General features: G+C 35.0%; 1 protein-coding gene across 5 annotated transcripts in view; it reads right to left on the bottom strand.

The window, feature by feature from the left end:
* The window catches only part of CENPC (centromere protein C), a 112,281-nt gene that overhangs the window by 83,825 nt on the left and 16,222 nt on the right, over positions 1 to 12,234 (bottom strand). For all 5 annotated transcript variants that reach the window (XM_070505739.1, XM_070505740.1, XM_044766089.2 and 2 more), the window contains 3 exons: positions 8,712 to 8,997; positions 7,529 to 7,738; positions 4,140 to 4,753 (listed from right to left, as the gene is read on the bottom strand). In XM_070505739.1, coding sequence (XP_070361840.1) covers positions 4,140 to 4,753; positions 7,529 to 7,738; positions 8,712 to 8,997 — 1,110 coding nt within the window. The remainder of the gene's footprint in view (positions 1 to 4,139; positions 4,754 to 7,528; positions 7,739 to 8,711; positions 8,998 to 12,234) is intronic.

Raw genomic sequence — 12,234 nt, 5'->3', positions numbered from 1 at the left:
AGAGCTTTCACTAAAAAGGTAAATTTGGGGAAATAATTCAGACAGAGATGATATCTAATACAAAGGAATAATTTTCTCAAAGTATGACTATAAAGGAAGAGCAAAGGGTAAACAATTAAACTTGGGGAATATGGAGAGTCACCAAAATTTATAGGTGAAATGAGGAAAAGTAATCAATAAAGAAGACATAGAAGGAAATCAAACAAAGAAATAGGGAGGAGAATCAGGACATTACAGTATCAGAAATTAGCTAATGCTTAGTTAGGACAGAATGAACACTGCATCTTAGTCATCTTTACTATCTATAGCATATAACATTGTGTTTGGCACATAGGCTTTCAATAAATAGGCACTGAAATAATGAATTCAGGCTGAAGCCAATATTTCACTAGGCAATGAAAAGGCAAAAGTGCTACCCAACATGAGCTATTTTAGGTACTATTCAGATTTTTGATACTCAAAGTATGGTTCACAGATCAGATATATCAGCATCACCTGAAAGAGATTGTTTGGAAATACAGAATCTTGGGTCCCACCCCAGACCTACCTAAATCAATTTAGTAATCAGTATTTTAACAAGATCCTCAGGGAATTCAAATGCAAATACAAGTTTGAAAAGCACTCTTCTAGGTAATTTGGTCATTCTCTCGTTAAATTTGATTGGGGAACAGAAGGACAGAAGAAAATGAGGCAAATTACATCAAGATCCCTTACAGTAGTATCACTCTCTAATTCTGTTTTGAGGATAAGCTATAGCATTTGGCAATATTTTGAATAAAGATAAAGAGAACTGATTCATGCTTATAAAAAAAGTAAAAGAAAAATAGTAGCTTCAATGATACTGAACCAGGTACAAAAAAGTTGATGAAAAAGGAAAGAATGTACTTTACCAATATAGTGCTTAATAATAGTAACAACCAAGATTTTGGAAGTGATGAAAATGGGAGATATTGGAAGAGCCATCATATATTAAGTAAAAACTCAACATAAAAGAAAACCTTTTAGGGAGTAGATGTAGAAAATGATAAAGGGTCAATTTACAAAACACTAAAGCAAGTATAGAGACTTTAACATGGTTGCCACTGATTAGTAGTTTAAGGAATTATCTGTATAACCGCAAGAATCCTCACGGATGAACATCATTTTCCTGCCCCCTATCTCTACCCTCATCTCTGTTCTCCAACTCCTTTTCTTCTGTTTCTCCCTTTTTTTCTTCCCTTATGGTTGTCAAAAATATCCTCAGAAATTGCTTCAACAAATGAAAGGTGGTCATGACGACAGAGATTATTGCCCATGTTCACAAATCAACTTCTAAAACATCAACATGAACAATGATTTAAGGGAAAAGAATATGAAGGGAAAAATGCCATCACCAAAGACTTGTGTGGATGATGACACAGAGAAAGAATATCATACAAAGTCAAAAACAAACCAATTAATATAATCATTTCAGAAATCAGTTCCAGATCAGGAAAGATTAGAAACTGAATAACAAAGAATTTAGAAAACTAATAAACAAGAACACATACAGAAGATATAACTGATATATGAACAGTTGGTAATGTGAAGAGAGTTACTTAGAACTGAGGGGACATATGTCATAAGTAGCATAATAGCTAGAAAAAGAGATGACTTGTAAGTGATAAATTTCTACCACTGTAGAAAATTTTGCATATTTACATGTAAAGGAGTAGGATTCTGAAGGTGGGGCATTTTTTAAAAAGCAAAATTATTCATCCAAAATAGAGTAATACTTCTGTCACTGGTAATAATGTATTCCGATGACCCACAGAGGTGATAAGTGCTAAGGCTAAGATCTTGGGACTATTTTAGGAGTAGAACAAATATTGTCCTGTTCTTGTGGAGCTTTCAGTCTAGACTCGAGTTAAAGTCAGAAATTCAGCAAGTAATTATAACTTTGATAAAATGAAAAGGTTACTATTGGAGCATAGGTAGGAACATATCGCGGTGAGGGACAACAATCAAAGAAAGTGATATTTAAACTGAGTACAAAACTTGGTAGTGGACCCAGGGTACATTTAGGAAAAATTTTCTAAGCAAAAGGAACAGCATATTAAAAGACCCACAGGTGAGAAAGTGTCTGTTCACAGAACTGGAAGAAATTAATTATAAAGCAACCCAGGAGATGAATCTGGAAATGTAAAGAGAAGCCAGGGGGTATGTGCATAAACTGGTACAGTAACCTGAGAAATAAATGACTCTAGCTTGGCTAAGAGAAGTAGCAGGAGGAATGGAGACATGTAACAGATTTGAAAGCTACTTAGAAAGAAGTTAAAAGACTGACTTTATATGGGTTGCCACGTAAATGAAACAGGAGTTAAAGATGACTCAGGTTTCTTTCTTGAGCCACTAGATTTATTATACCTCCATTTACGAAGATACTGAAAACTAGAGGATTAGTTTCCAATATGTTCAGTTTGAGACGCCTATGAGACATCAAAAGTAGAAAAGTCAATTGACTCAACCCAAGTCATCAGTTTAGGCACTACAAATTTGTCAAGTGCCTTTTGAATTACAGGAAAATTATCTCCAGAGTAAAAATATCTTTGGAATTAAATTGTCTTCATACTGTTAGTCTTTGAAACTCGGGGGGCCAGCCCCATTGCCTAGTGGTTAAGTTCACAGAGTCTGCTTCGGTCGCCAGGGTTTTGCCAGTTTGGATCCTGGGCACAGACAAGGCACCACTCAACAAGCCATGCTGAGGCAGCATCCCACATGGCACAACCAGAAGGACCCACAACTAGAACACACAACTATGTGCCGAGGGGCTTTGGGGAGAAGAAAGGGAAAAACAAAAAAGCAGCAGCAGATGTTAAATCAGGTGACAATCTTAAAAAAAAAAACAAAACAGTTTAAAAAAAAAAGAAACTGATATGGTTGGCAGAATGGCCTCCCAAAGATGTACTCACCCTAATCACAAAATCTGTGGAAATGTTAACTTACATGCAAAGCAAGAGACTTTTGCAGTGATTAAGCTTATAAACTTTGAGACAGAGATATTATCCTGGATTATCCAGGCTGGCCCAATCTAATTACATGTGTCCTTAAAAGCGGCCATCAGAGAGAGAGAGATGAGACAATGAAAGAAGAGGCAAGTAAAATTCAAAACGTGAGAAGGCAGGCATTTTTGGTTTTGAAGATGCAAGAGCGGAGCCAAGATTCAAGGAATAGAGGTGACTTCAAGGGGCTGGAAAAGGCAAGGAAACAGATTCTCTCCTAGAGCCACGAGAATGGAATGCAACCTTGTCAACACCTTCATTTTAGCTGAGTGAGATTCATCTTAGACTTGCGACCCACAGAACTCTAAGAAAATAAATGTATGTTATTTTAAGCCACTATGTATGTGGTAATTTGTTAAGACAGCAATAGAAAATTAATACAATTGGTACGGAAATTAATCAGAATGTTATATTCGCTAACAAATATTGATGAAGATTTAATATCCATGAAAATTAGTTTGCAGAATATAGCAGGTACTCAATAAATGTTTAACATTTATAATCAAAGTGAGTATCCTTCAAGCACACTTTCTTAATATTTTTCCTAATGAACTATGGATAAATCAAAATTCTGTACCTTCAAATTTTGTGAATTCATATTCTACTTAAGGGATTAGTGAGAAAAAAACTTTCTTGTAATTTAATTACCATCCTCAGTTTAGTCAGTTACTTTGTATTGTGTTTTCTTAAAATGGCCAGCTGCCAATTAGAAACTGAAGGGAGCAAAAAAATAAAGAACAATTCCAATAAAAAGAATATGGGACATGTGTGACATTTACAAAAGAGGTACACAAAATGGAAAAGGTAGCTTTTTTCCTTTTATTTTAAGCTGTATCTTTTAAATATACAAAGGCACACACAGACAAAATTGAAGTCTGACAACTACTATTTCAGGTGATATAAAGTCTATGTTATAGCCTACAAGAAGCTACACAAAAATGAAGTGAGTTGGAATTGAGTTATATGTAAAATAAAGAGAGTCCAGAAAAAAGCTTGTAGGCTTTTAAGACTTTGTAGATTTACATTTACGTTGCATACTTCCCCACGGTACGCAGGGATATTACATAAACATAAAGTGGTGGAATAATGTTCATAGTTATATTTAATACAAACACTTACCCACAGTTGGCATCTGTTTTTTGGAAATATGAACATTGCTCATCTCTTTGCACTCTTTCATATTACTGCCTGAATTTCTTTGTAACTTGTCTTGGGTGACATGTGACATATTTATATTTTTATCTTTGGAATGCTCCATATCAACCTGTTCTTCAACTACATTGGCGTTAAATTTTCTTCTCTGATTTTGATTTACAGTCCTTTTGTTTCCAGATGATTTTCTGGCATTCTTAGAATACACTTCATATTCTGTAGATCTATAATTATTTTCCATTTCATCTGTCAAAGCACAGCTCCTACACAGTATTCTTTGTTCAGAGGGCTGAGATTTCTCTACTTGGTGAGCTTTACCAGAATGTCTGTCACTTGTCAAAGTCATAGGTGATACATTGTGATGTTTTTCTCTTGACTTCCTACTTTGAAGGAGTGTAGTGCTCTCAGCTGGGGATACTTCGCATTGTTTCAGAGGTCCAGCCTTTCTTGGTATGGTAATCCAAGATCGACTGGCAAAACTTCCAACTGATTCATCAATTATAAATTCATCCTCTAACAACTTCATATCATTTGCCACAGATGAATGAGGTGGAGTAGTTGCTATATGCCTAACAATAGGACTAAAACAGAATGTTACAATAAATAATAGCTCAAAAGAATAAAGGTCTTACCTTTCCTTAGTGAAGAAAATAAAATAATCTATATAGAAAGTAAAATCTACATAACTTTTAAAAAGCAGTTCACGTCTCGATTTTCCCTTACCCTTAAAAATCTTCCCTCCTTTTAAATTTTTTAAATATCTGATCACACTCATTTACAACTCTAATGGGATCATTAGAAATTTAGAGCTGGAAGGAAGCCTAGACATCAACTAATTTGATGCCCTCCTCACCCATTATATATATTACAATATTTAAACCCAGAGACGTGTAAATACAGCCCAGATACATTGACAGACAGTCCAAAAATGCATGCCATAATTATATAGTGCTGTATTAAATTATATGTTTGTATAGATGTCTCATGGGGCCTGAATTTCTTCACATCCAAAACAAGGGTGGACAAGTTTATTTCTGAAATACCTTCAAGTGTAATATTCTAAGAAAACACTAATAAATTATACACTAAATTATATTATGTAAAAATTCATTCCAAGTTTGAGTAATTTACACACATTTTCATGTTTTAATATTGCAATCATGGTATAGAAATAAATGGAGTGTATCTAGAAAGGTAAGCACATTGGGATTAAACAGCACCTCTTCCAATTAGCTAGGAAAGCTTTCTAGAGAAGGAAGGAATCATTCAAAGGATAGTAATCTAATGGACTCATTTTGCATCTTCTTCCTTTTTATGTCAACAGCCTTGAGCAAACCACATACAGAAGTGAGCTATACAAAAGTAAACACTTAGGGTAAACATCTAAACTCCAGAGCTAGCACATGCACTCCTTTTTCTGCCTTTTTCACTTGGATAAAGATGCTTAACTATTTTTAGACATAGTAGAAGCAAAGCTAGAATGGAAGAATTGGATTATCAGTGTGGCTTTTTATTAAAATATACAAAAGGATTATGAAATGAAAATGTCCTCTTTACTCTTCTCATCTCAAATCCCTAATAAATCCTATAATGTAAAATAGTATGTAAATTGCTAAGAAATATACTTTCCTTTAATAGGTAGAGTTTTACAAGTTTATATAATTAGAAAATTCTAGAAAATCTAATAAAAAACAAAGTCAATATAAACAAGACTACAATAAATGAATGATTAAGCAGAAAGATTATTTTTCAACACTTAAAGAAATAATCAATGTTATAAATAGATTTAATTTGCTTTTTTGTGTATTATTTGTAACATCTATTAGTTCTCTATTAGTATATAAAGAAGTAATGCTAAGAATTTAAAAACGAAGCCTTCCCAAATCAGCCAATAAGAACTCTCCAAATCTGCTCATGTATTCTATTTCAAGGTTATTCAAACCAAAGACATCCTTAGGAAATAACCTTGACACTTGCTATAGACTGAATGTTTGTGTCCCTCCCAAATTCATAAATTGAAACCTAATCTCCAATGTGATGGTATTTGAGGGTGGGACCTTTAGGAGGTGATTAGGTCATGAGAGGGGAGTGCTCATGAATGAAATTAGTACCCTTACAAAAGAGGTCCCAGAGAGCCCCCTCGCCACCTTCTACCATGTGAGGTTATAGCAAGAAGATAGCCATCTATGAACCAGGAAGTGCACCTCACCAGACATTGAATCTGCTCAAGCCTTGATCTTGGACTTGACAGCCTACAGAACTGTGAGAAATAAATTTCTATTGTTTATAAGCCACCCAGTCTATGGTAGTCTGTTATAGCAGCCCAAATGGGCCTAAGACAACACTATTAAAGTTCAGAAGAGAGAAAGATGACATCTGGCTAGGTGGAAAAATCAAGAAAGACTTCATGGCATTTGAGCTGAAAGATGGATAAGGTTTGGTCATGAGGAAATGCAAGAAAGACAATCAGAAGGAAGAACATAAGCAAAGCAATGAAGCAAGAAAGCACCAGATACAGCGAGTAGTTACATCTGGCTGCAACAATTAAACATAAAATTAACTTTACTCACTGGTTTATCAAAAAGAACATTCAACAAAATTCTTTTTTTTTTGAAGATTAGCCCTCAGCTAACATCTGCTGCCAATCCTCCTCTTTTTGCTGAGGAAGACTGGCCCTGAGCTAACATCCATGCCCATCTTCCTCTACTTTATACGTGGGACGCCTAGCACAGCATGGCTTTTGCCAAGTGGTACCACATCCGCACCCGGGATCCAAACCAGCGAACCCCAGGCCACCAAGAAGCGGAACGTACAAACTTAACCACTGTACCACCAGGCCAGCCCCTAAACAAAATTCTTAATTACTTTTTTGGAAATAGATATAATTAGCCCATAAATGTAACATATTTGTATCTGATTTTATATTTGTATCATGATATCATATTTTAAGTAGCCAAAAACAGATTCAAATTTCTTTTAGGACTATTCTTTTGTTGACACAATCAGAAGAAATTAAAAAAAAGATTTAAAACCCTTCATAGTGAAATATAGGCACCTTGACATAATTCTATTTCTAAATGCAGCCGTCATTCTTTGATATCATACAAACCAGGAAGTGTTGATGAGCTGTATAAACTCATTTTCTTTCACATCTAATTTAGTATCTATTAAATGATAGCTTTGGGGATGATTTACTGCTAAGAAACTACACTCTCCTTACCATGAGGCATAATTTCAATTAAAATTTGTGTCAATTAAGATTAACTTCTAAGTTAAACAGCATTAAAAATTCTTACATGTTGTTCATGGATTGTGAAAGAAAAAATGTCTCAAAGGACAGTTTCGTAATAACTTACCTGGATTCACTTTTTCCTTTTACTGTTTCTAAAAACAATGTTGAAAAACTCTTTTTAGCTTCTGGTTGAATTTCATATTCTGAATCTTGTATTCTTTTCTGAGATGCTCCTGATGGTTTCTTCTCTTGTGGTCCTTCTGATACTTTATCCTCTATTTCTGAGACTTTACTCTCTATTGCTACTTTCTTCAAAACATCATCAAAGTTTAACCTAAGAGGTTAAAAGGAAGGCAAACTGAATGCTCCCAGTTTGCTAAGTTATGGGTTATCCTAAACTCCCTTACAGTAACAATATACACGACTTACAAAATTTTCCACTGAGCTTTTATTTAAAATTTATAAATGCTGATTTGTAACCTGCTACACAAAATACACCAGGAAAACTGCTCAGAAAAATTAAATTTTGCATTTATCAATAGAAAAATAATAAGAAAGAATGGTTAAATCATACACCAAAAAAATGTGTACTTTAGAGCACTAATTATCAAACATTTAATACGAATTTGAATCATCTGGAGACTTTTATTAAAATGTAGATTCTGATTCAGTGGGTCTAGGACAGGGTTTGAGATTCTGTATTTCTAAAAAGCTCCCAGATAAATGCCATTGCTCTTGATCCTGAGCCACTGACTACACTTTGAATGGCAAAATCTTAAAATGTACTTAACTCCTTGGCTCCAATAATCACATAAGATGCTAAACAGAAATTACATTCATTACAGAGGTGCCCAGTAGTAAAGGACCTTCAACAGTCTACTTTGCTTCCTGAAGGCCAAAGGCAAAGGCCCAAGAAACAGACATGGTTTATCACAACTCATCCTCAATAATAGCTACCCTTTGCTACCCCAGAAAAGACCTGATACATACTTACCCTTGTAATTACAAATAACCTAGAGAAAATACAAATTGTTTCTCTTAGGAACTTACACAAAACTTACCATCAGGAAAAAATACTTTTTTCCATAGACTATAGAAAAATTTTACCGCCACACTTTTGTGAAATACACTTTAAGGCCTTCCTTATTAAATATAAACTCAATATATACTGAATGTGTTATGTTCATCCTATAGCATGTTAATATTCCTCAATACTTACTATTGAGGACATAAAAGACGAAGTTACTAACTTTTTACACCAAAGGTAAAATTTGTATAGAATTAGTTTTATTTAAATAAAAATTCACCTTTTTTTGGTTTTATGAGAACTCTCTGTACCTGAAGACAACATACTTATCGAATTTTTTAAACTGTGGGTCTCTCTCTTTTGGACAACAGACGCAACAGCATTTTTCGAGACAGATGTTTTTGCATCCAAAAGAACAGAAGCTGAACCAACAGATATGTAAAATTCCTCACTGACTTCATTGTGATGATCTTCTACTTTTTTACTTGACATTTTTCTTGAGTCAGGTGTATTTTTAGCACCAACATCAGTTGCCAAAATTTCCTGATGAACTTCATGGGCCTGAACTAGAATAAAATTGAAAAAGATATTAAAAAGTTTTTACATAATAATATTAGAAGCAAATGTGCTCTTTTAAAATTCAGGAATAATTTAATTAGAAACAATTTTCAGAAGACTCATGGGTCATTAAGTTTATAATCACAGATCTAGGATTAAAATACGTAAGTAATTTAAAAGCTCTAACTTATGAAATTAATGGACTGAAGCACGTATTTGGTCCATACTCTGAAGTTTTAAAATGCCAGAAATCCTCCATCACAGAAAATTTACAATTTTATTGATACAGTCAATTTAGTTAAGATCTGACTAAGTCTAAAATAGTGAAGTAATCTTAGAGAAATTACGAGACTCAATCTTGAGGTTATGAAGTCGGTAAACTAGGGTAGCTAACTGTGCACATATTTATATACATACATACACATAAATAGATATAACCAATACATAGAGATATACAACAGATATATATGTGTGTGTGTATATATAAAGAGATTACAGATATAAAGAGAATATACATATTCTCTTAACCTTCCATCTTCAAATATCAAAGAAAAAGTAGAATGGCTGGGTGGTATTCATACTAACTCATATTCTTAAAAAGCAAAGGTTAAAAATTCCAAATACAACCAATAAGGGCTTTTGTTTCTGGAACTAGATGGCATAGATTTACTTTTTCCTGCTTTTCCCTCTAAATACAACTAAATTCTCTGGAAATCATCCATCAAATGACAATTAAAAAATTCTAAAAGTTGGAAGGAAGAAGGTGGATTTGCTAGGAACTTCAAGCCGTAAGCAACAACAGACAATTTAGTGAATCCCCTGGGTTTTCTTTTTATCTCCCATATACCCCACACTAGGCTCTAGAGAGGTCTGCAACCTGGAACCACCAACACGGACAGGGGGGAAAAAAGCCTGTACTCTCTGGCCAAAAGATTTGGAGAAGGGAAACACAACAGAGAGCTAGTGGAGAACCCCAACTCCCACTCCACAACCTGGGCCGCGGGGCACTCCATTCCACTGGCTAGGGCAGAGCAGCAAAGCCTTAGGCTACGCCAGGCCCCACTCCGTAAGTACTATGGGACAGTGGCAGCAGAGGAGCAAAGCCTGAACCAATCCCATCCCCAGACCAACCCTGTCCCTGCTCCAACATCAGAGACGGCACCCATATGATCCACAGGCAGCTGAAGAGGTAGTGAAGCCTCTGACCTTCCCAGCCCCTGCTTCACAGACCAAGGTGACATTTTGATACGCTGGTAGTATTGACATCCCAGGTCATCCCAGCTCCTGCTTCAAACGAAAGCACCAACAGACAGCCTAATCTGAGGCAAGAAGAGCATAAGAGAGCTCTGCATCCCTCATCCAGTTCCCCACTCAGTCATATAAGGAGATCCAGTCCAAGCAACTTCTAACCTCAACCTCCACTTGGGTGAATAAGGACATCAGGATGCTCAGAAAAGCACCTTTCACCCACCCACACAGCACTAGCAAGAACTGAGCTGGAACCCCAGTAGCATCAGAAAATGACACAGATCAAAATACTACTGCTAGGACTCTGAACATTTAACCATCCTTGGAAATAAAATCCACAAAAATAGGCAAGAATCCATACATTAAACCAAAATAGGGCAATTTTTTCTATAACAAAAGATTTAAGTATAATCAAGTATCTCCTAACATAATAACCAAAATGTTGAGGATACAATCAAAATGACTGATCATATCAAAAACCAGAAAAAACACAAGTGAAAAAGAAAATATGATCAATGGACACAAATAAACAAGATGAATCAGATGTTGGAATTATTTAACAAGAATTTTAAAGCAGCCATCAGAGGGGCCGGCCCTGTGGCACAGCGGTTAAGTGCGCATGTTCTGCTTCAGCAGCCCCAGGGTTCGCCAGTTCGGATCCCGGGTGCGGACACGGCACCGCTTGGCATGCCATGCTGTGGTAGGCATCCCACATATAAAGTAGAGGAAAATGGGCACAGATGTTAGCTCAGGGCCAGTCTTCCTCAGCAAAAAGAGGAGGATTGACAGCAGATGTTAGCTCAGGGCTAATCATCCTCAAAAAATAAAATTAAAAAAATAAAAAGCAGCCATCATAAAAGTGTTTTAGTAATCAATTATAAATTTTCTTCTAACAAATAAAAAGAAATTCAAAGAAATAGGAGTTACAAAAGAGAACCAATTTTTGGATTTTAGCCATTCTTACAGGTGTGTAGTGGTAACTATTTGTCATTTTAATTCAATTCCCAAATGACAATAATGAACAAATCAAAACCACAAGATACAACTTCACACATATTAGGATGGCTATAATTAAAAAAAACAAAAAAACGAACAAAACAGAAAATAACAAGTGTTGGTAAAGATGTAGAGAAATTGGAACCTTTGTGCACTGCTGGTGGGAATGTAAAATGATGTAGCTGCTACAGAAAACAGTTTGGTGGTTCCTCAAAAAATTAAAAATACAATTACCATATGATCCAATAATTCCTTTTTTGGGTATGTATCCAAGAGAATTGAAACCAGGGACTGCAAGGGTTATCATACACCTGTGTTCACAGCAGCATTATTCACAATAGACAAATGGTGGAAACCCAAATAAAAATGTTGATCAATGTAAAAGGATAAAAAAAATGTGGAATATACATACAATAGAATATTATTTAGACTTAAAAAGGAAGGGAATTCTGACGCATGCCACAACACAGATGAACCCTGAAGACATTATGCTAAGTGAAATAAACTGGTTGCAAAAGGACAAATATTGCAAGATTCCACTCATATGAGGAATTTAGAGTAGTCAAATTCAGACAGAAACTAGAATGCTGGCTGCTGGGGGTGGAGGTGAGGAGATGGGGAGAAGAGGATTGTTTATTGGGTATAAAGGTTCAGTTTTGCAAGATGAAAAAGTTCTGTGGATGGATGGTGGTGATGGTTAGGCAACAATGTGAATATACTTAATGCCAATAAACTATACACTTAAAAATGGTTAAAATGGTAAGTTTTATGTTACATTACTTTACCATAATTTTTAAAAATTATTTTCTAAAAAGAAATAAAGAGTAAAGAAAGTGATGTGTGTGTAAACAGAAACAAACAGTGGCTGTTTAAAACAAAAACAATAGAATTAAAACATATAACAGGAATAAGATGTATGTCATCTGGAAATTAGAGAGTTGTTCTAGTTACTATGTCTTCATAATAAATAACTCCATAACTTGGTTGTATAAAACAATCAT

This window comes from Equus asinus, chromosome 3 (assembly GCF_041296235.1).
Source record: "Equus asinus isolate D_3611 breed Donkey chromosome 3, EquAss-T2T_v2, whole genome shotgun sequence".
NCBI classification, from domain to species: domain Eukaryota; kingdom Metazoa; phylum Chordata; class Mammalia; order Perissodactyla; family Equidae; genus Equus; species Equus asinus.
Note: the sequence above shows the minus strand (reverse complement) of the source record. Positions and strands in the feature narration are given on the sequence as shown.